The 23561-nt window shown below is 41.7% G+C and overlaps 1 protein-coding gene across 1 annotated transcript; it reads left to right on the forward strand.

Moving 5' to 3' along the window:
• The first annotated feature begins 1456 nt into the window (after window positions 1–1456).
• On the forward strand, window positions 1457–21839 carry ttc9b (tetratricopeptide repeat domain 9B). The gene is made up of 3 exons (XM_034867383.1): window positions 1457–2306; window positions 18102–18284; window positions 19179–21839. Exons 1-3 carry the CDS (start codon window positions 1850–1852, stop codon window positions 19271–19273), a joined length of 735 nt encoding a protein of 244 aa, XP_034723274.1. The 5' UTR covers window positions 1457–1849; the 3' UTR covers window positions 19274–21839.
• Window positions 21840–23561: the final 1722 nt, after the last annotated feature.

Raw genomic sequence — 23561 nt, forward strand, 5'->3', positions numbered from 1 at the left:
CAACAGGGGATGCCTCTTTACTCTCTACAGCTGTAGATGAGAGCACACATTTGGCACCCAGGGGCCACAGGGGCGGTACAGTGTGTCTTCAATGCCAAGTGAGAATGCATACTGGTGTTTGGGATGATTGGATGGGATTTTATTGTGTTTGTGTATGCACATCTACTGTTAATGCAATATTTTTCCGCCTAGGGACAATTAGGTTTTTCAGAATCAGAAAACCGTTTTAAGCAGGAAAACTAAGTTATGGTGTAATTTCAGTTAGCTTAATCGCTGGTTTGATTTGCATTGAGAGATAGTCTTACGGAAAGTTCCCCATGCCTATCTCTATGTATGGTGAAGGCCAAGGGAGCTTTATCAGGATGCATAGTATCCTGGATCCATGAAATAACTGGTCTTTAAAAATAAAAATCTGTCTGCCTCTTTGGGAATTTAACATAGGGGTGTCTCTACTTATGTACCCTGTATTTTAAGGAAGAAAATTTAATTATTAACAGTACATTATTCATTCAGAAAGATAATTGATGTCCTTAAAAGGTGGGATTTTCCTATTTTTTTTTAAATTAAGGCATTAAGATCGTTTTCGGAAAGATGTTTTTTATTCCTCTTTTTAATCAACTTTAGCAGGGGTGTGAAACTTATGCAAGCCACTATATTTGCTCGTGAAGATAAAATGACAGTTTAATCAGGAGAAGCTGAGACACTGTGGGTCCCTGGATCAATGATGAAGATGTTTTGAGTCACTGAGAGGATACAGCCTGCTCCTGGACTGAGATGACCTCGTGTGAGGCTTTCCTCTTCCTGAACCAGATGAATCACACCTCAAAGATGCAAGGAAACAAGGTAACAACCCTGCAAAGATCACACAATTCAGCAGAGAAGAAAGTGTAATCTGTACCGAGACATGATTGGCGGGTGGGCTGAAGGTCTATCCTCCCAAAACTAGTGTAATTGAGACAATGACCCCTTGGGGTCGCTCTCTCCCTGTTCCTGTGGTCCATGCAGCTTCCTGCTGTCCGCCTCCATCTCCTTGAAAACCTTATCAGCTGAAGTCATCAGGCGCTCCTGTTTGCCCATAATCGAATGTTATAGGGGATATAAATTAAAGTAGCCTATTAGCTGAATTAGCCTCTATCAGTCTTTTTTATAATGAAGACTGACCTCCAAACAATAGGAGTGACGTAATATTTATAAAATGCAGTATTTTGTAAGGCTATTGATTAGGCTAATCATTTAAATAGCTATATTAGGCTTAATATGGGAGGGCCGTGAATAGCCTAGTGTCAATAGGTCGCATCTAAATGAATTTGCAAACAAGCTATTTATGGACAGATATGCTATAAGTAGGCTATTATTTTTATAATCATAGGCTAGGCCTACAGCTGATTTAGTCTACTAGTTTCCCAAAGTGCTGTGTCGTTTGATAAATAATCGATCGTTATATGTGTACGTTTACGTGTTCCATGTAAAATCTGGACTGCAGCAACGCCTCACGACTTGTCTTTTTTTTCTCCCACGATGCTGTGCGGCAGGGGTTGTCTTGTGTGCGCGCTGTTTGTGGTGCTGAAGCTGCGCGTGCCTCGGAGGTTGCTACCATAGAAATCCACACAAGCATCCTTCCGCGAGAGGACCAGAAGGAGGAATCATGTTTTCGACGATTGGGAAATAAGATGTTTCTGCCAACTGTTTAAGCCTTACATTTATCTTTTTTACAACATCCTTCTTCAAGCACAAGTTAACAAAGCGTAGACGTTTCTGAAGCCCTTTTCTTGGCTTTTTTTCGAGGCTCGACTTCTCTCCGGTGCCGCCGCCTGCCCATCAGTCTTTGCCGCTTCATCCCACATCCTTTATGCACAGCACGCTGCTCCGGTCCTCCCCAACAAAACACACATTCGGGTCCGAGCACCATGGCCCGCTCCCGGCGCTTTCACTAAGAGACATGGAAGCCAAACAACACCCGATAAAGAGCCTCAGAAGCTACCCGGAAACCGGCGGCCGGAGCCTGGCAGCGGCCGCCGGAGGAGACGGCGGGTATAAAGCCGACTCGGCTGAAACGGAGATGGAGGCGAATATCAAGAAAGCCATAGACTTCAAGGTGGAGGGTCACCGCTGCTACAAAGAGAAGAAGTTTCGGGAAGCAATCGGCAAGTACCACCGGGCGCTACTGCAACTCAAAGGGGTGCATGTTGTCGACGGGACGACGGGCTCCGAGGTCAACCTACTGAACCAACCCTCGACCAAGCTGACCGAGGAACAGCGGAGAACCGTGGAGAGCACCGAGATCGAGTGTTACGACAGTCTGACAGGTGAGCCGCACCGTTACACCCTCACAAAAACACCCCGACTTCTGTTATAGCTTAAAGCCTACTCCTGATACCATTGTTCGTTCCGGTACATCGGGTCCACACTAGCTTGTAGTTTATTGTGCAGGTGCTGGGTTTGTGCAGAGGCAGGTGAAATAACACCAAGAGAGAACACTGGAATAGATCCTGTTGTGATGGTGCTGATTAAATAGAGACTATTATATTATATTATGAGTGGTTGTGTACACTCTCTGACTAAAATAGTAGGCTACAGTGTCCTAAGTCATTGACATGGTTCTACAGGCTTTCAAATAACGTGAAATATTTTTCCTTTGAGAAAAATTTAATTAAAAGTCAATTTATAAATAAAGCCACATGGCCAAAAGCCTTATGCTAGAAGAAATATAGGCATGTTTTCATTATGTAGGCTATGAGACTACGCTGTTGTGTTGTAACATCAACATTTCACAAGGGGGACAGAGGTGACCATCAACCATCCAGTAGGTGATGTAAGGCTGTGGCACCACTTTGCAGTGACTTTAATAAAGGGTTAACGGACCTCCTTGATCACAGAAAAGATTTACTCATACTGCTCCATCTGTTACTGCACTCAGTTGCCATAATAGGTATATTAAACTCATACAACTAGCCACAATTGATGTTAATTTCCTTTTTGGACAGGATCATTTTTCAATATAGACATAGTGAAAAAAGAAAATTGTCTATCAATCATTCATTCATCAGTTACTGTTGGTCATCACCAAGCTAGATTTTCTATATTTCAGAGAGTATTCAAGAAGAAATATGTGGTAGTGTTTTGTTTAATTAATTGGAACAACAAAATAGTGTATTATAATTTACTGTGCAGTATATACTATATCGCCTGTAGCTTTGCTGTGAAAATGTAATCATGAGGATGTGCGCCGTATTCAGAGTGAGCAGCAGATCATGATTATTGTTGACCTCCAAGATTAGGATGGTGTTATATCACCACCTTATAATACATTACCGCTCATATGCATGTTGTGATTTTGGGTCATGACAGTGGCAGAGGTGATGTTGTGTCTCGCTGCTCGTGTCCAGGTGCTGCTCTGTCAACCTGCCGTGATGCATTGACAGTGTCCTTGTTCTGCACAGCTTTCAGGGCCATGTCTTGAGCCTGTAGGGAGGCCACTGTGGCGCGAAGGAAAGGATGGGGGAGGGAGTGCAAAATAAGGAGAATTGGGGGAGGAACAGGAAGGAAGAAGTTGTAGATAGGTGCTGAAATCACAAAGAAGTCAGAGTGTTATAAGAGATGAATAAACAGATATAGAGCGCTGTGGAAAAGAGAGGGGAGAAGAGGGGGAGGAAAGGACTGCTAGCATGCGACAAGGGACCATATCCACCATGGCAACCATCACCGGGCCTTTTCTCTGTTGTTGTATTATTATGGCTCGTACCGTCCCCTCACTGCTGCGACAAACAGGAGCATGTGCATACACGCATGCACGCACGCACGGCCACACACACACACACACACAAACACACACACACATAACACGGAAACCTCACTTCAACCTTGCTTTGTCATCAGTGACTGTGTTTACATGGACTGCATTCATGTTTGTGCTTTACTCTGAATGGGATGATTATACGGGTTGTTTATACAATGTATATATGGATATTCCTGTTGATATGCATAGCCATTTTAAAGTGAGAAGATGTCCGCTCCACATTATGCCACATCCTTAACCTTAAACCCCCAGTAAACCCTATATTTTTGTCATGTCATGGTTTTACCTTTTATGGGTTTTTTTATTCAAAATGCCACACTGCCCTAGCCTGGTTGACACTAGACCCTTCTCAGTTGGACCTGAGAGTGGGTCTGGGGAAGGTTCACAGCCCATTTCCAAAGGGGCATTACCTACGGAAGCCGCTAAAATGTCTCTGGGTGCAATTGGATGGACCTAAAACCAATCCGAGCGATGAAGGAGATGACGTATGTTGATGTATCAGACTTTTGCCAAATCAGTCGGAATCTTTTTTAGATATGAAGGCTTTGAGTGTTGATCTTTGCTCAATTTTTAACAAAAGAGAAACGTTGAAATCGCTTAAAACCGAAGCGATAGCTGATTAGAACGAGTGATGCTCCGGATGTTCTACGGCGGCGGCAATCTTTTTAATGTACAAAATCTGCTTCAACGTTGCTGCACTATGGTAATTGTGTAAAGCCTGCCTCAACGTTTGTGATTGGTGCCTCAATTTGTTTTTTTTTAATGGAAATTGGCTTGAATGGGCTCTTGGCCAGACTGACTTACAGAGCAAATCTCAAATTTGCAGTTCATTTGCATTTGGAGATTGCGTCCTTTTGCCTGGGAAAATGGCGTAAACAGCAACTGCTAACATGAGTTAAAAACCTTTCTTTTAGTAAACTCTGTGTAGGCTACATTAACAATGTTATCATTGCTTGCGTTCATGTGTAGAGCCCCTGGGGATACTTCGAGCAGACGTTCATGTTATGTTGAGCCTTCTTAGTGTTTTAAAAATAGGTATTTTGAGGCTAGCGTAAAAGTGCCCATAGACTCCCATTCAAAAGGCCATTTGACTGAAAAACAGAAACACCCTAGGTTTCATTTTGTCTTGTTCTTTTGATTAGAGCTGAAAAGATGTGTCTGTCAATCTATTAGCTAATCAACAAAAACTATATGGATTACCATATTGTTCAATCAAAACTTAGAAATATTCTTTGGTCAGTTTTAAGTATTTGCTGCTTTCCCTTGTTTTATGTGATAATAAACTGAGCATTTTAGGGTTTTGGACTGGTAGTTGGACAAAACAAGCAATTTAAAGCCATCACCTTAGGTAAAGTGAATTCAGTTAGTGAATGAATGCTGAGTGACTCAACCACTAGCTCAGTTCACTGATCCAAAAAACAAGATAGGAAGATGTATGGTAGAAAAAGATATCCAAAAAAAGATTAGAGAGGAGCAGAGTGAGACTAAATGTGTTCTCAGAACGCATTTTCCGAAAGGAAATAGGTCAGGAAGAAACGAGATGATTATTATAGGAAAGATGCCAGCAACAGAAAACAAATCAACAGTAAAAACACCTAGAACTGTGCATTTCCCTTAATACTTTTATAATTTAATCCTTTTTTTTTTCATTCAGAAAACAAGACAAAATAAGAGTACTTGCAAAACGTAATGTGCTAAATAACCGTTTTTTGTGACCGTTTTTTATTTAAGGGGTTACCAGAGGAGTTTTTGCAGTAATTCATTTTTCTATGACCCTTCAAAATGATTGGGAAAAAGGCATGACCCTCCCCAACTATTTATTGATGCTTTCTGTACTGGTTTGCGCTTGGCAAAGATGTACAGATAGCCACTGTTTTTTACAGCCATGACTTCATGATCTCAGTACACATCTGCTTGTCTTTGCTTAGATTTATTTGAAGGTTTTCTCTCTTTAGGTCAGCTCTGGGATAGGTTAACTTTTGGACTACAGGTGTTCTTATGAATCTTTTATGTTGATCTACTGTGCCAACTGTCGCATGTTACAGCCCTGCCATGTTTATGTTTCTTTTATTGAAGATGAGTCTTACTGTGGCAGTTCTGATTTGCACCTGTATTATTTATTATTATTATAAAACACAGGTAGGGACCCATCTGCTAGCGATGGGGGGCTGAGACCGAGAGAGTTACATTGAAAAAAATATGCACCAAACTAGCCACTAGCCATCCCCTCAACAAAGAATAAAAAGACTCGACCCTCCTCTATCTTCCTCTAGTGGTCCATTACATATAAAATCATAACGAGTTTTTGGCATTATATATTGGATTGGATTAAATAGAAAACACACAGAGAAACTAGTCTCAACACCGACAGTTATATTACCTTATTCTGTCAAACCGAAAGACGAGGGATGATGAATGTCCTATTTGTTGGCCTTGTTAAGGAGACATCTAAAGTCTGTGTATCCCTGCAGGGCTTTATCTAAATGGGTTACACCAACACCACACCAACGTCTGTGTCTGTCGCAGTTCACAGTGGTGCAACACATTGGCCAGGGGCAGACATCCATCCACCCAACACAAACACACTGGGAGGCAAGAGATGGGACTGCGGTTTATTCTTTTTTCTATTAATCATGAAGAAGCACTTTCACAGCATCTGGTCTCTTCAGCATCTTGGTGTATTTCCTCCCTCTGTGCCTATTTGTCTGCAATTGGAGGGGTGGCCAGAGCCGGACGAAAGCCGTCATGTGCCAGGGCTGCAGATGGCATGGCATTGCTGTCAGGGGTGAGACTGGCCCACCCTCTACTGTAACACCCACACTGTACTGTTCTCTCTGTACCAACCCTTCAAATTACCTCACAGCTGAGAAAGAGAGATTTGGTGGATGGGGGAAGGGGTAAGTCAGTTGAAAAGATGAAGCAGCTAAAATGGGGGAGGGAGAAAAACCGAGGGAGTGGGAGAAACTGGACAGAACTCTTAAATATGATGGGATTATACGACAGGGGAGGGGAGGTACGATCGTAAAGGAGGATGAGAAGTAGGAAAAGAGAGGAGGAAAATATTTGCCTTTGTGACCTCTGGTTAGAGAGGGGAGGGTTTTTAGAGCTGCATTTTAATTTATTCTCATATTGTGAGGAGGATAATAAGAAATCCAATCCAGACCAAACTGATTTATATCAGTGCCCTGACAGGCCCAGATGACTCCTGTCACAAGAGTAAATAAGATTCAGTCTTCTGTCAGGAAGAAAATGAAATGAAAGAAAGAGGACAGGGAAGGACTCAGAGCAAGAAGGAAACAGAAGAAAAGCACATGAGGGCAACAAACAAATATTTGTAATATGCTTTTTGTCACAGCTATTTTTAATTGACAAAAAACAGAACATACTGGAGTGATCCCACTAGTACACATAAGGCGTTTTTTTTATGGACCAACCAGCTCTTGGGACTTCCTTAAGAACTACATACCTTTTTTTGTTTGCATTTGCACCAGCAAGAGGAACGCTGAAGTGACGTAAGCTGGGCGCTCTGTCCGCCTCACTCCCCGCCGCTGGCAGACTACAGTTTGCAAGCTTGGTTGTCTTTCTCGGGACCTGGCTCGTTAGCTAGCTACCATCTGCTGTCCTCCCAGCAAAGTTGTCTTCTAGCGTTGTTGGGGAAGGAGGTGGAAGGACCGGCCGTATGGCTCATTTTTTGTAACTAGTGTAGCATGAAAGTATGGTGCTACTAGGCTAGATAACAAGCCAGGTAGCTCGGTACTGTAACTAGGAGCTGCATTGGCTCATGTGATCGATCAATCATCAATGTAACGACTATGGTCTTGAAGAGTACCTTCTCTGAAGTATAGAAGTTAGAAAAAAGTCCCTCAAAACGGCGTTCTGAGAACTACAATAGTTCATAGTGGTGGGGACAGATTAACATAGTGGACAACAAGCAGAAAAGAGAAGCAAATTGGATTAAAGTTAACCAATGTGTTCATTTAGCATGGTACAGCACAGCTCAACTCAACTCGCTTGGAACTGTTGTTTTTTTGTTTTCCATTGCCAAAAGTTATGGATAGTACCTGTTTTTTTTTTACTACCTTGATAGAGGTTCCAAGCAAGCTGAGCGGATATTGAGAAACACGGGACATCCTGCACAAACCTGCCTTTTTAACATGCCAAAAAGCCAAGTTACCATCAGTAGAAACCACATTTTTTTTATTCACTCAACCCAGATTCTACCAAATAGCAGCCCACAAAACGATGCTGTGTTCAATTTACAAACTACAGACGTTCCTTTGGTTGCCGATAAAAGGATCCAGCGAGTGTTTGTGTTGCGTTGAAGGTGGTGTCACTGCAGTTTCAGGGCGGCGCTATTATGATCAGCTAAGAATCCTACCTACATTGATGGAGTGGTACTATCTGCAGTGGAAAACCAAATCAAGAAAAGTCCCTGGTACCAAAATGGAGTCAAACCGATGCCTACCAATACAGTGGAAATTCAGAATTAGTTTAATGTGTTGTGTCTAACTAGTACCAAACACACAGCTATCAGCAACAGTTTGGCAGATATTTGGTCATATCAATTGGCAAAATAATATTTGACTCGATGATGGTGTAACTTGAAAAGTAAAGGGATCATCAATGTATTGCAATGAATTCTGAGAGGAACATGAATGTATGTACGCAATATGAATGGTAACCCTGGCAATAGTTACATTTAACTAAAAAGATTTTGACACAATAATATAAGATAGTTTAGATAGATGGATAATTTGGCCACTAGTGTACTGAAGGTGGTTTAGATGTTTTCCAGTGTTGCAGTAGAACCTTATTTGCTGTGTGACTGTATTGAAGGCGTGTGGTTGCATTACAGTCCGTAACACTGAAAATCTCCTCACAGTACAACTTTGATCAGCTGGAAAACAAATAGTAAAACATTTGCAAGTACCTTCGGCAAAATTACATTCCTCACATTTTGCTGACACCTCAGGGTTTTATTATAATGCTTTTGTTGCGCCCATGTGTTTGTGCTATGTGTTGTGTTTCGTATGTATGTGTGTGATTTAGATTTTTGGACTGTAATCAGTTTCTGAAATGGACTGACAGTTGGAAGTTATGAATAAATTGAAAGTGTCTGTCAAAGGTTGTTTTTTTTTGTCCTTAATTAAAAGTCATGGAATCAGCTGAGAGAAAACCAAAAATGACATCCTCAGAGAGAGAGAGAGAGAGAGAGAGAGAGAGAGAGAGAGAGAGAGAGAGAGAGAGAGAGAGAGAGAGAAGATAGATAGGGTAATGCAAAATCCTCTGTAAGCCATCAGTAATGAGAGTTTGCTGAAGCTATTTGCACATATCTAACGCCCTGTGCTCCAGTGGACGGTGCAGAGTAAACAAAGTGGTTGTTTATATTTATCCCCATAGCTCCATGCTGATAAAAAGCCCATGCTGGTTGCTATCTGGGCTTTCCCTACTTCGTTACATGCACTGCCAGGGGTTGACATTGAAAACACGTCCTTGTTACACCCTGTGTCTGACGGCAGTGAAATTTGCAACAATTTGCTGATCCTGCACTGACCATGATCCTCAGTGGAGCAGGTTTACATCATCTTTCACATCCATGCTGTCAATTGAATAAATTGTAATCTAAAATTTGGAGTTAGAATGTGAAATTTAAACATCAATTTAAATAATAATCAATGAATCGATATTACCAGTGGATTAAATCACTACTTGTATGCGAACGGCGTTTATAGATACAGCAACTTCCCTACCTCAGCCAAAAAATGTTTTGGAATTTCTGAAATGAAGAAAAACAAGTGTTGTTCTGATTGTTTTGGTTCACTCCAAGTGCTCTTGTCAATGTTGGTTAAGGCAGCAGCAGGCAGCTGTTTTCAGCACAAAAAGCTCCAAAAACCACTCTGTACGTAACCTTTCCAGCACTAAACAGCGGACAGACACACTTAGCGACTAGCTTGTAAACAAAGAGGAGCATTTAGCTGCAAAAGAGCCTCATATTTCCATTGGAGCTGGTAACCACTTAAAACAGAGCTTAAATAATGAGTGAAGATTGGACTTGCATTTATCAGGTGGGGACAAAAATGACTCCAAATAAATCTTGATGTTGCTCCGTGTCTGCTGTATCTGTAAATTTGCAGCAAGCACAGATCCATATTAGAAGAAAATAGGCTGCCAACACATGGCTGTTTTTGTTGTAGTGGAAATTGTGAAAGCTCATTCATGTACATCAGGTACTTACTGAAAAGGCTTTACTACCTCGCAGATTGAGGCTGACTCCTTAAGAAATTTGTGCCAAACCATTTGGCAGGTATTTCCGTTGACCGTTCCAAAGACTCTCATCTATCTTGTTGCCAGTATAATGCAAAGAGCATTTTTCTAACAGCTGCCATACACAGATTATGTAAACAAAACTTTAAAAAAGAGAGAGAATTTGTGCATGTTCAGAGTGGGTAGAAGCAGTTTGACAGCAGCAGAAAAAAGTAGCCAAAGATCTGTTGAGCTGAAGGCAAGAGTCTGCTCAGTGTCCATAGATGACATCCCTAATCAGATAATGGCATAGCTAAGACAAAGTTATGTCTCTGTCAGAGAGTTCAACTCGCAATAAAGTCTCTGTTATGCTTTATTAAATTACACTTATCTGCTTTTTAAATCCCTGGTTTTTATCATGAGAGTAAAAGTAATATAGAAAGTCCTGGATCCTCCTTTTGGCGCTCAGTCATTTAAGGAAATAAAATAATTATACCAGTTGTAATAAGTTAAATACAACCCTGACTACATTAATATTATTATTATTATTATTATTTTCTTTCAAGGCCTAAAGAAACCCCACAAAGACCCACCTTGAGGACCATGGGCTCACACTACAGACCAGAAGAAATTGCTCATCTTAAATTCTGGAAACTGCGATGTGCAATGAAGAGCATTTAATGGTTTCATCTTTGGTGAAGTCATCGAGAAGATAGCTTCCTCACTTGTATAAATATTTAAGTAGATGAGCATTAATCCTGTCTTAGCCACTATTTTAGGAGTATGAAACAATGCAGGAGGGTGTTTGATCGAGTAAGGTAGAAGATGGGAAAGCATGTGTTGGGGTTTGAGGATTAGGATGATGGTAGAGGGGTAATTTCCTAGCCACGTTACTGGGAACACTCAGCATACTGTGTGATTAAAGGATAAAAAAAATCTTCTTCCTCCTACTCAGGAGTTAAATTAGGGATTTGTTATGTGGGGGGTGATTTCAGTGTTGCTAGCTACCAAAGATTGGAGGCAACCTGTTAAAAGGTTAAAACTGTTAAGTTAAAGTTATATCATTTTGTAAAAGAGAACATTGTTTAGGCATAATATCAGAGGCATTAACATTCGGCTATTAATTCTTATCATCCAAGTATCACTTTCTGCCATGTGTGATGTCTGACCTTCAGAGCATGGGTGACATCACCCATTGGTTTGTGGAGATCTGCTATCTGTCGTTGAGTTTGCCGTTACGGGGCGCAGCCATCCTGGTTGTGGATGTGACGATTTTAGACGAGAACGAGGAATGAGAGAGGAGCCCTTACACTCTGTGTTATGTTACATACTTTCACTGGAAATCCCATCGTAGCCGCGCCCTAAAACTTTATTGCCGGTTTTAAAATCAACGAGACCATAACTCAAAAAATGAACATCACTCTGTGTTGTATAAGACTTCAAACTATTGATTGAGACCATAAACTAATTATGAAAATGTTTACTGAAGTAGTAAATCTAGTGAGAAATAGGCCACTTTCTCATAGACTTCTACAGGAACCAACCTCCTTTTTCAACCGCACGTGTCACCCCTGCTGGAATTCAGATAGAATGCAGCTTTAATGCCTTGTCCTTTAATATTTGGTCTATGTGTCTGACTGACTGACAAGTGCACTGAGGTCCCTTCTTCTTCTTTCCGTTTTATGGCTGGTGGCAACCAGCATTAAGGTGTGTTGCTGCCACCTAGACCTAGATTGCCGATCTGTACAGCTTTTTACGGAAACCCCTTAAAAAGTTCGATGTTTTGAAAGTATTTACATCACCTCATTTAGGACTATGTTCTCTAAAGCTACAAAGAAAACGTGTTTTAGTCGTGGGCGGCTGTGGCTCAGTGGTGGAGCAGGACAGTCATTCTCCCTTTGCCCCTCACAGAATGGTGATGTTACAGAATAGAGATGTTACGTTCACGGACAATACAATTGTTCTCATACAAATAAAGGGAAGTCCTTCTTGGTGGGAGCCATTTTTTTTTATCATTGTGCATTAAACGTTTTTTTTTCTTCTAGCAACTTAAAATGTTTTCTCAGTGCTGCATGAATTGGATTCAAGGCAAGGAAACTTCATTTACATAACCATAATTACAAAGTAAATTCACTAACAAAGCAAAATATATGGCGCCACCTTTTGTGATGTTTATAATGCTGATCTTTGACATTAGGTTTGGCAATATGAGAAATTTGCTGCTGCTAAACCTACTTTTGGAGGATTATTTCGCAGATTAAACCCCGCCCCCTAAGAGAAAGAGAACAATGTTGGAAAGCTTTAAGATCCAGCTCCCCCCAAAGAGCCGTAATTCCTGTCACTATAGCAGAATAATCTGGCTACTTTACTTCACTTCCCTCCCAGGATCAGTGTTGCTCTGTGGGTAATCCGTGCTAACATGTTTGATGTACCAGCAGTTTACTAGCAAGACGTACTGTGTCAGTGTTATCTATACTGTGTAAGTGGATCAACATGCCCAGGGGAGGGGGGTTATATTCTGTGAGGTTAGCATCACATGTGTAAAGCCTGGCTTTGTCCAAAGGTAACAATACATGGCTACCAACATCTCTGAAGCTTACCATATACCACACTTATGGAGGTATGGAGGTGTCCTGTCTTCATTTACCTGTCCCCAAAAAGCCACAAATACAGGATGCCCACTTCTCAAACTTCACTGTATCACTGTATACATGTTTCAGTGTGGACTCTTCAGAATAGTTGTGCTCTTTCAACAAAGCTCTGACTCATTTGTAAGGCACTCTACATTTCCGCCTCTGAGAAACACACAGTCAAACAAGAGCAATAATAGAGTAATCATAAGGGTTCTTCATACCGTTAGTAGCTGCATTAGTCTTTTGCTACAGTGATACACAATCAAACTTGTTTTAGGTAAAATGGTATTTGATGACAAGATAAACTTTTATCATCGCTGTGTAATGATAAATCACAGCATGCATTATGTATATTTCCTCTAAGATAAATAGCCTTTTATAGGCCTAATCCCTATGTCAAGTTTTAAGTGATATAAAAGATATTAAAAACACTCAGCTGCTGCATTATGGGATCATCCTTTAAATAGCATTGGATGAAAAAATCCCTACACAAGCAATAAAATGAAATTACAGGTTACATTACAACATGTAAAGCTGCAACAACTTCTCGGAAATTGAAAAAAGACGATAATGCAGGCGGTGTCTGTTGAAGGTGGAGTAAATGCTGTGTCATGTCAGTTCTGACAAGCCTTTGTGATAAAGCAAGCCGAGAACCGCAGCCCTGTCCTTCTCAATAACAGAGAAAGGCCTTTTCAAAAAGGCTTTGGGTGGAGCTATTCTTGGTGAGCCTGGCGAGACCAGGCTGCACTGTCCGAGAGCTGTGACGTTAGCACGTTGGATTGGATTTGGCTCTGAGATTGTACGTGTGAGGCGATTTCATGCGGAAATGCGGATTGTGTGTCTGTGTGAGAGTGATGGGTCTCTCCATCTGCCATTATCTTCCCACAGAACTAATTACAAGGTGATGGACAGCAGATTAATCAGCAGGGCCACGAGTGACTTTAAACTAGCCGGAGCACCTGGTGTGATGGAGAGGAGCTGGGGGTTACATGGGTCCTGAGGGAAGATGGTGATGAAGAGAAAGAGAAGAATGCTTTAAAACATTTATTTAACATTAACATTTCAAGTTGAAAATTTGAAATGTATCATAGGAGCTTCCTCCCCTTTGTTTATCTTCCCCCTCTTGTCCTCTGTTTTTTTTTTTCCTTTGGCTGTGTCTGGATTTAGTTTTGTCAGTGCTGTCTCTGTCTCTATCTCTGTCCTCCCTTGCCCCCTGTCTCTCTTGTCTTATTTCAGCTTCCTGCCTCTCTTTCTCTCTCTCTTTTTTTTATTCCTCCCAGGCTTTGGCGCTCTGTCAGCTGAATGAAAGCGAGTCTCTATACAGGTTCTGTTTTTTCAGACATGATGCCTCAGGCAAACCAGTGGGGTTCCTGAGCATGTGTTAACCACTCCCACTCACCGCATCTCATCATTCGACATTCAAGCAACAGAAATGCACATTCACACACTCACACTCGACAGCTGCTTTGCACTTGTTGGCTTTTTTTTGCTGGATTTATGAATTCAGATGCATTTTTTTTTGTTCCATTTATTTCTAATTTCCTGTACTTTATCCATGTTTCGCTTCTTCTTAAATCTGGCAGTGAGACAGAGGTTCCTCAGAAAGAGATACTGACATTTATGATGCTGACACTGAATGTACGCACACAAATCCAGTGTCGCAGCCTCAGTTCATTGGTCCCTGTCCTCACATCAAGTCCCTCATTAAGACAAATCTATCTTGTCTGCACCACTGATTTCATGTTTGCAGTCATACCTCATTATTCCACCTCTTTCATCTCACGTGTGCTCATAAAATACCGTTTGAAGGCTGCATTTTTAACCTAAACCAATGTCAGCAAGCCATATCTGATTCTGTTGACGTCAGATGAGGAATTGCTTTTCAAAGAGAGATCAAAGTTCAGGATCAGCTAAGCGGCCGTGGAGCTGGTGTGGTTTGAGGATGAACATCTGAGCACCATGGATGGGATGGACTGTGTCTAGTCTCTTCCGGCATTAGATATCGTGCTCTGTGCGGGATCTTGTGCGGGATCTTGTGCGATATTGCGCGATCCCCTAGTGTGGCTGAAAAAGGTTTTGGGTATATCCAAGACGCCTAGTTCCAGAAATGCACTAATATTTTGTTGGTAGTACCAGTTTGCAACTAAGTTGTAAACACTTTGTAAAAAATTATTAAAAACTTTGGATAGTCCAAAAAACTATTTCAGCAACACTGGGTGATCCCTCGAGATCCCTCACAGAGCACGAAATCTATTGCCAGAAGAGAGATACACATTTGGTACCATTAGCACTAAGCACTAAGCCATTTGGCTTATAGCGCTAACTCAACCAATGTTCCACAATGGGAAAAAAGCTTCTGGGAGGGGTTTTGGCCCGAGGTCATGGTGCAAAGGACTCTAGGGTGAAATTATTTCAAACCATTCTTTTAATAGTCAGATTAGAGTAAAACAAATGATACCACAACTATACCACCTCCTATGTTAGCATTGGAATTGCTTTGGGGAATTTAAACACCAGTAGATTTATGAGGACTATGTTTATCTGCTCCTCAGATCTCTAAATCCAGCCAGCTAGCTAGACTATCTGTATAATCTGTGTTTTCTGTTGCACAATTTAACAACTGTGAACGTACACAGAATCACATGTCTCTTTCTCAGGGACTGGGACACCTTGGCTCCAGTGATATTGTTCTGCTGTCTTTTATGGGGCCTCTGTCTGTCTGTGTCCCTGCCCAGGCCTGCTCTGATGATCCTATCATTATCACACCCTTAATGCATCTCACCACACTCTACATTTCCTCTGTCATGCCATCCGTCTGCCTAATGGGCCAGCAGGGTGTGGCCGGCCAGGGTGTGTGCACTGTCTTTGTGTTTGTGTGTGTTTGTGCATATCTGTACAGTTATGTATCTTTAAACCATTTTTTTTGCATTAAACTGTTCATTTAAAGTAATCTTTGTGTGTCTCTGTGCATGGTTGTGTCATCATACATTATCTTATATCCAACCCTTTTTTACCCCCTCTGTGTGTGTGTGTGTGTGTGTGTGTGTGTGTGTGTGTGTGTGTGCATGCATGCGTGCGTGTAAGTGCCAGTGAACTCTCTAACTGCGTCAGCGATTAGGCCATTATGGACTGTAACTGAATCCTCTGAAAGCCATCCACTGCTGCAGGCCGATAAAGGATGGGTGTGTTGAGGGATGAGAATAGTTAGGTCATAGCCGGACGGTTGTAAAAACAAATAGAGGAGCGGCGTCTGTAGAGAGGTGTGCAGGACAGATAAGAGGGCACCTGAGGTGATTCCCAAGGTACAGAGCTGACTTATGATGAAGACGGGGAACAGCTCCGACCTCGCTGCTTTGTTCTGAGTCATGGGCTTTACTTAAAATCAGAGGCTGAGGATGGTGTGTGTGTGTGTGTGTGTAAATCCATCTAATGGTGATGGTATTATTAGATTGGATATACTCTATAACAACTTTCATACAAGAAAGGCAACTAAGAAGAGTAAACAAACAAAAACATTTATTTGTAAGTCTGCAAAAGCCAGCAAACTAAATAGGTAAAATGTTAAAATGCATCATCAAGGTGCATAATGTGTTGTTGTACTGCATCAGTTCAGCAAATACAGCTCATCGGGGTCTTATAAAGATTGGTGGCGTTGTGGAGATTATGAATCCACTCTAGACCTATGGTAGAGGCTTTTCTCTAAAGAAAACTTACTATGACGAATCAAAATGTCCCCACTGAAAATACCTACACCCAGAGAAGTTATACATCAAGAAATGGATCGTCTCTTTTTATTTGGTATTAAGCAGCAGGTATCTCTTGATGATAATTGATTCAGAACTGCAATTATGTACTTGGATTGACTTTATGAATGATCATAAGGAGTAATATTTTAAAATGGAGACAAAGATAGTGGTAATACAGTTTAATTATAACTTTATATAGCCCCCCCCATTTGAATTGCATGTGATAGAGCAAAGTTCATGTGTACAGCTTCGGGCAGTGACTCAACACACACGCAAACACACAGCACACACAAAGTTCCGCCTGCATCTCCCAGACATGTGCAACTTTAACCACTAAATACCAGAACACATTGATTGAATGGGTCCGTCCCCTGATGACTGTAATTAATTATTTAGTGTTTTGCATTTGCGTTGTTGACGAGCGGACCTTCTACAGCATCTCTCTGAGGTTTAGGGGGGAGATGACAGGTACAGGACCACTAACTGCTTTTAACTCACTCCCGCTTCTCCTCACGCTATAGTCTCCCATAGGTCTCACCTCTTCTCCTCTGCTTTATCCTCCCACATATAAACCTCCTCCTCTTAGGGCAGCCATGACCCTCACCCTGCCTCCCCTCCTCTCACTAATGACTCACCCTGGCTCCCAGCTAATAGCGCAGTCAAGGGCAGACTTAGGGGAAAGAGGGAGGATGGAGGGAGGGAGGAAGGGTTAAATAGGAGTCAGATCAGGGTGGGAAAGGAATAATAGAAGGAATGTTTCTTTGATGTATCATCAGATAGATTAAGAACGTGGCAGAGAGGGAAGGAGCGAAAGAAAAAGAAAGAAGAAGTAGGGTCAAAACAAAACCTCAAGTGCTTGTGGTCACCAGAGGAAAAGTGATATCTGAGACATCAGTAGACATTTAAAGGCTTCGGTGGACTGATTGTGGACTGTTATTCGGATTTAAGCTGATCTCAGAGCTGCTGAGAATCGCTACAGCGCAGTGCTGCTCCAACACACATCTGGAGGATTGATGACTGCAATAAAATACAAGTCTTATTCCCAAGAACTCCACATTACACTTCATGGTGTTTTTTTCAACAAATGAAAGTGCCAGTCGTTTCAGGTTTAGATCTCCTGGCCTCAGATCTTTAATTCACCGCTCAAATCTCATCCCACAGGACTTCTGCAGTATCTGTCTCTCACTTGATCTCTGAATCCTGCCCTTCTTGTCCTCGTCTCTCCGGCTGCCCTACAACACATCTGCTATATCAGGAGGATAAGAATTAGTCACAGTATTCAATCCACCATTCTCAAGATGAATTTTATTTCTCCTATTCTTGTTTTTTTGCATGTTGAGCTCAACAGAAGCATATGGAGACATTACTCTCCTGCCCCAGGGTTCAAACTGCTTGCACGACTTTTTGTGTCTTCTCTACGCTGTGAGACATTTATTTAGCTATTTATAGTCAGCTCACTGCCATCCTGAGAAGGAACTGTGGAGGCTAAATATCAATGTGGCTCTATTAAAAGGCACGGAGGGAGATGTCAGCAAAATCTCCTTGTCTTTATTTTACACTCATGGGACGTACTTGTCCTGTAAGCTTCATTAAATGAGACTCGAGGCAACAGTTTTAAACGAATTATAACAATTAAGTTTTAAAGATTTTCAACATAATTGTTCCCTCTCTTCTTTCCTGCAGCGTGTCTGTTGCAGTCGGAGCTGGTGAACTATGAGAGGGTGAAGGAGTACTGTCTGAAGGTGCTGAGCCACCAGAGAGACCACTTCAAGGCCATGTACCGAGCCGGCATCGCCTTCTATCACCTGGGCGACTACGAATGTGCTCTACGCTACCTGCGTGACGCCAAGAACCGCGAACCCACAGGTGAGGATAACCTGTGCTTTCAGCAACACTCTCTTGACAAGTGACACAGGTGGATACTGTTGTGTTACTGCAAGTTAAAACATAACTCTTGTTTTAAGATCATAGCTTCTGAGGTGTATATTTTGAATTGCAGTTAAGTGAACTTACCGAACATAAGGTCAATGTTTAGAATGTAAAAACAGTCTTTTTTATAAAATTGGTAGGGAATGTGATAATTGGCCATAATGTGTTATTGACTGTACGGAGCAGACTTTGTGAGACAATGTTATGTCGAGATGTATTCACATTTAAAATGCATTGTGTGTATCCTTGAGACCTGATAATCACATTGAATGATTTCCCCAATGAGTATTGGAATAGCTTGAGACCCAAGCTATTTATTGTTCCATATGTATCCATATGTGCTTGCTAGCATTATTCTTCTTCCCACGCCTTTGTTGACACATTGTTTCTACATTTCTAACCCACTGGAATAGCATGGTCTCATTGGCAGGACTGTGTAACATATTGTAACATACTGTAGTTTTTCATCTGTTCTCTGATGAGCCATGAGCATCGGTCCCAGTCAACAAGCTTGGCTGTAGAGCTGTGTTATCTGCAAGCTGTGTTTTTTATATCAGAGGCTATGTGTGTTTCTGCAGAGCTTTATGGGATTAGTAGTTGATTTCGAGTCAAAACAGTAGCCTATTGCCTTTGGTGGATGGTGGTTGACAACAAATTAAACTTTTAAATCTGTAAACCTGGGCCACACTTTAGCCCTGTCATAAACAAACTCACTGCTGTGCCATTATTTTTCTGACATGAAAGAAACCTAAGTTTAATTGATTTAATAAATGATTTTACATAGGTTGAAGCAAATATGTGACTATATAATATTTTGTCTCTCCATCGCAGACACCAACGTGCTGCGGTACATCCAGCTGACAGAGATGAAGATAAGCAAGAGCGGTCAGCGGGAACGAGAGAGCGGCAAAGAGACCCAGGGCTGACCCTCAACCTTTTTACTCCCCTCCACACCTTTCAACCTTTGACCCCACATTGATCCTCCCTCTCTCCTCCTCTATCGAGTCCTGACAGCAGCACAGCCCACAGAAGAGACGGACCCAATCACCCGCCTAGCGAAAAAACGGGAGACAAATCAAGCTCCTCCTTTTCCTGCTCTTCCCTCTTCTTCTTCCTCTTTTCTCCGCTGCTGTGTTTCCTCTCCCTAGACGCAGACAGTCGAGCAAACATAAACAAGAAATGCTGTATTATACTCAAATGAAACAGTCATCGTGGTGGAATGAAAAGGAGCTTCAAAACATACTTATGAATAATGGACATTTGCATAATTTAGTAAATGTTTTATAGACATAAAATGCATTTTGTTTCTGCTCTCTTGCTCTCTCTTTTTCTATCTGCCTTCTCTCTCTCCGTCTTATTTTGAATTCTTGAGAAAAATATCGGGGTTGGGAAGCTTGACCACACAAGGAGGACGGCAGGACTGTGTGTGGACATAAGCGGTGGATAATGAAGAGTGTGTGTGACACATATCAAGACCATAGCCCCATTTGATTGTACATCCCCCCCCAATAGGGCACACTCAGGCTCCTTACGCAGACTGTAGGGCAGACTAGCCCGGGAAACCTTTCATCAAGTAAAGAAAACGCCTGCCGCTGTGCTTAATCTCTCGCTCTACTGTCTTACTTTTCTTTCCCGGATGCCGTGTATCTCAGTTTCTGGACAGATTTTTTTTAATTCAAGGGCTATTTTGCATTGTTTGTAAACCGTTGCTAGGGTTTTTAATTTGGTTTGGGCATAATCATATTCGTAGTAATTCATCAGTTGTTAACAGCATCTGTGTCTCCAGCAGTTCCTGCAGGCATCAGGTGCGCTGTTGTGGTAACTGGTGTGTCTTGAATCTGTTGTCCAAAGCCACTTCTGGGCCGTGTGTTGTTGTAAAGACTGTCGAAAAGCCCCTCCCGCCCTCCCTACCCTGTTCTCCGGTTAATGATGTCACAATGGAAAATAGCCAATGGGACCAGAGTTCCATCAACCGCCGTTGGCTGGATGGAAGACCACTTAAAAGTTTCACAGCGAGAAATACATTAAAGTTTCCAAACAGAGGTCCAACCCTTTATCACTAATGCTGAAGCTCCGAAGACATCGATAACACTGCGAGGAGACTCTGGGCAGCATTAGTGCAGGAAAACAATTACAGACGCACTGTCCTGACAGTCCAGATTGCCATCTTGGAGCACTCACATTTAGGGCACTTCAACAAGAGTGTTGCCATTTGAGATTTCCTCCTTTAGTTTTCTGATAGATAAAACATCTGTGTTGGAAAATGGTTCCAAACATAGAGCTGTAAGGACAGATAACACACAACATTAGCTTTAGACAACACTTATGGATATGTGTGTGGAAATCCATGGTTAGCTGTCAAAAGATGCATAAATAATTTTCTTCTCTTGTGACTTGTGAAGCTGAATCATTGATAATGCAAATATTGCTTTTATAGCTTTACCACATGTTTAGATCTGCCTGTGCTGTTCTGCAGAAGGTTGGATCGATGATTTGTGAAAGCATGACCTGAATTTCCCTTCGCTCTGATGCCATGAGACTCAGTTTCCTCTTTCCCGTGTGCAAGCCCACCTCCTGCATGTAACGTGTGGCTCCAAAGAGTTACTTCAGATGTTTGGGATAAGGATTGTGTCTGCTCTATTGCTTTCTGTCACTGCATGCTGCCACACTGTTCTTCCATACCTCTATTTTAATCGCCCTGCCCTTTATAAACACAGAAGGTGGTGACAGACTGTGATCACAGCAGTAGAATAGGTAGCAAAAAACTCTGGAAAGAAAACAGGACTAATCAATCAGGGTCACCTTCTGCCTCGGCAAAGGTGAGAGATCAGCGATTCCACCGCTTAAGATATTTAAAAAGGAAATCAAATCAAAGAAAGATGCTGTAAAAGATTTCCCCTCCCTATTTTTTTCAGTGCCCGGCTGGAGGCAAATAGGGATCTACGTGTGTCAATGGGACTCTGGAGAGACGGCACCATGCGTTGAGGGGACCGGCATGATACAGAGAGGCTCCAGTGGGGGGACAAGTAGGCCGATATTCAGCTGCAGCTCCAGGTCACTCCTGCAGCAGAGACACATCGTTACAAAGAGTTCAGAGCTCAAATTTATCATCATACATTAAATGGCTGAAAGTATGTGGGCACCTGAGCGTTAAACCCATATACGATTACTGAACGTCACATACACAAACTTCAGCTCCTGCTGTAACATTGTCCGCTGTTCTGAGTTACAACATAGTGCAGTTATATCACACTATGATTTCAGACACTCAAATTAAATGGCAGACAATAAATATAGTGCCCTATGTAAAGTAATTTAAGACTTTAAGGTGTTACTTTATTGTTGCATTAAGATTAGGCCCTAACCAAAAGAAAATTAAGTGTGGAATCAGGGGTATCCATTTCCTTTTATTAGCCATATAGTGCACATGATAGGAGATCCATCTCAATATAATTAAAAAACTATCGATGGCTGTGTTGCAGGAATAAAGTTTTCTTAAAGGAAAAGTCTGACATTTTGGGAAATATGCTGATATGAAGCTACATCCAGTAGCAGGTTAGCTTAGCTTAGCACAAAGACTGGAAATAGGGGAAAACAGCTAGTCTGGCTCTGTCCAAGTAACAAAATCCACCTACCAGCACCTCTAAAGCTCTTTAATTAACAATGTATTTCCCAAAATGTTGGACAACTCATTTTCGAGTCATTTTCCCAGAGAACAAATCCCCGGTGTGTATTGCACTTATTTTCATAAATAAATAAAAATAATTAAAAAAAACATCACATTCTCAACAACACTGAGACCAAAACAAAATGATCTCCAATCTCTGGGTTGAGGCTCTGGTATCTCAGAGGAAATGAAAGAACAAACAACAGCGAGGAATGGCACCTACATGCTCGGTCTCCATGGCTGCCTTAGCTGAGTCTACTCGCCCTCGGGCCCCTCGGGGACAGGTCTCCTCCCATGGTCCTCTCTCCATGGCACCAGTCCGCCATCTTGTTTTTGTCTAGCTGTGCTAAGTCATCCTAGCTCAACATGTACTACAACCGTCTAGGGACAACTAGCTGCAGAGAAAACAGGCTTATTTTTAGCTGATCAGTTCTTGATTAATGACTGGGGCTGTTATTGTGTGCCTAATCTGTGCAAATAGAGATAGAAACACCTGATCTCTGCATCAGTGTACCTTTGAAAACAAACAACAGAAAGCACAACAAAAAAGAGACGGAAAAAGTCTAACTACTGGCTGTGTTAACTTTGCTCTTTTGCTTTGATGTCATTTGAGGTAAATGTTTGTCAAATTTCAGAGTAGTTTTTTGTGAATATACGAATATACAAATGTACAAAAAAAATAACAAAAATGGAAGGTTTATGGTTGTGAAGAGCTTTACTTTACTGAATTACTTTATCAACAAATAAGAAAAGCAAGAGATACAAAAGAGAATTTTACTGAAGCTCCTCCATAACACAGAGCTGCTTTGTGACGGTGTCTGTATTTGTTGGTATTTCTGTTGACGTCCCTTTTCCTCAAGGGATCCAAAACCGGCTCCGAGTATGTGCAGAGCCCTTCGACGCCCCTCTCTGAATGCCCTCTGACCTGACTCTTCTGTCTCTGCACAGTAAGACGAATGGTAAGAATGAACTCTATCGCAGGGCAGAGCTGCTCCTCGCAGACACAGCTCTCCGTCCTGTTTGTTGCTTTGTGGAAGGAGAGGAAAGAAAGGGACATGAAGCTGGGGAAGTCAAGGCTACGACTGTGTCTTTGTCCCACCTCGCTCCAAAGAGGCGTTTTTCCATGCGACATCCGAACATCATAGGACTCCATCACTGGTTTTACTGAACTGCTAGCCCGGGAATGCACTATTGATCGGTTATGAATAAAGTTTCAAACAAAGAGGACTGCTGTTGTTGTTTTTTGAACAAAGTTTGTTTACAGGTAATTTATATATATATATATATATATATATATATATATATATATATATATATATATATATATATATATATATATATATATATATATGGCATTCTAACCTCCGTTGTATTTCTGAGGACTATGGTAACTGTCTCCTTAGATCTCTGCAGGGTAAATCCAGACAGCTAGCTAGACTATCTGTCCAATCTCAGGTTTCTGTACGACTAAAACTACCTTTGAATGACACATGTTCCACCAAAAGAGGACTAGTTTACAGGTGTCAGGGAGTAGTACCCCTAATCTT

The sequence above is a fragment of the Etheostoma cragini genome, chromosome 3 (genome assembly GCF_013103735.1).
Source record: "Etheostoma cragini isolate CJK2018 chromosome 3, CSU_Ecrag_1.0, whole genome shotgun sequence".
Taxonomy (NCBI): domain Eukaryota; kingdom Metazoa; phylum Chordata; class Actinopteri; order Perciformes; family Percidae; genus Etheostoma; species Etheostoma cragini.

What these genes read in the sequence shown, in the direction of transcription:
- ttc9b (XM_034867383.1), top strand. Translation starts at nt 1,850, where the DNA reads ATGCACAGCACGCTGCTCCGGTCCTCCCCAACAAAACACACATTCGGG. An exon ending in GTGTTACGACAGTCTGACAG is followed by an intron (nt 2,307 to 18,101) that starts GTGAGCCGCACC and finishes TCTTTCCTGCAG; the next exon opens with CGTGTCTGTTGCAGTCGGAG. An exon ending in CAAGAACCGCGAACCCACAG is followed by an intron (nt 18,285 to 19,178) that starts GTGAGGATAACC and finishes TCTCCATCGCAG; the next exon opens with ACACCAACGTGCTGCGGTAC.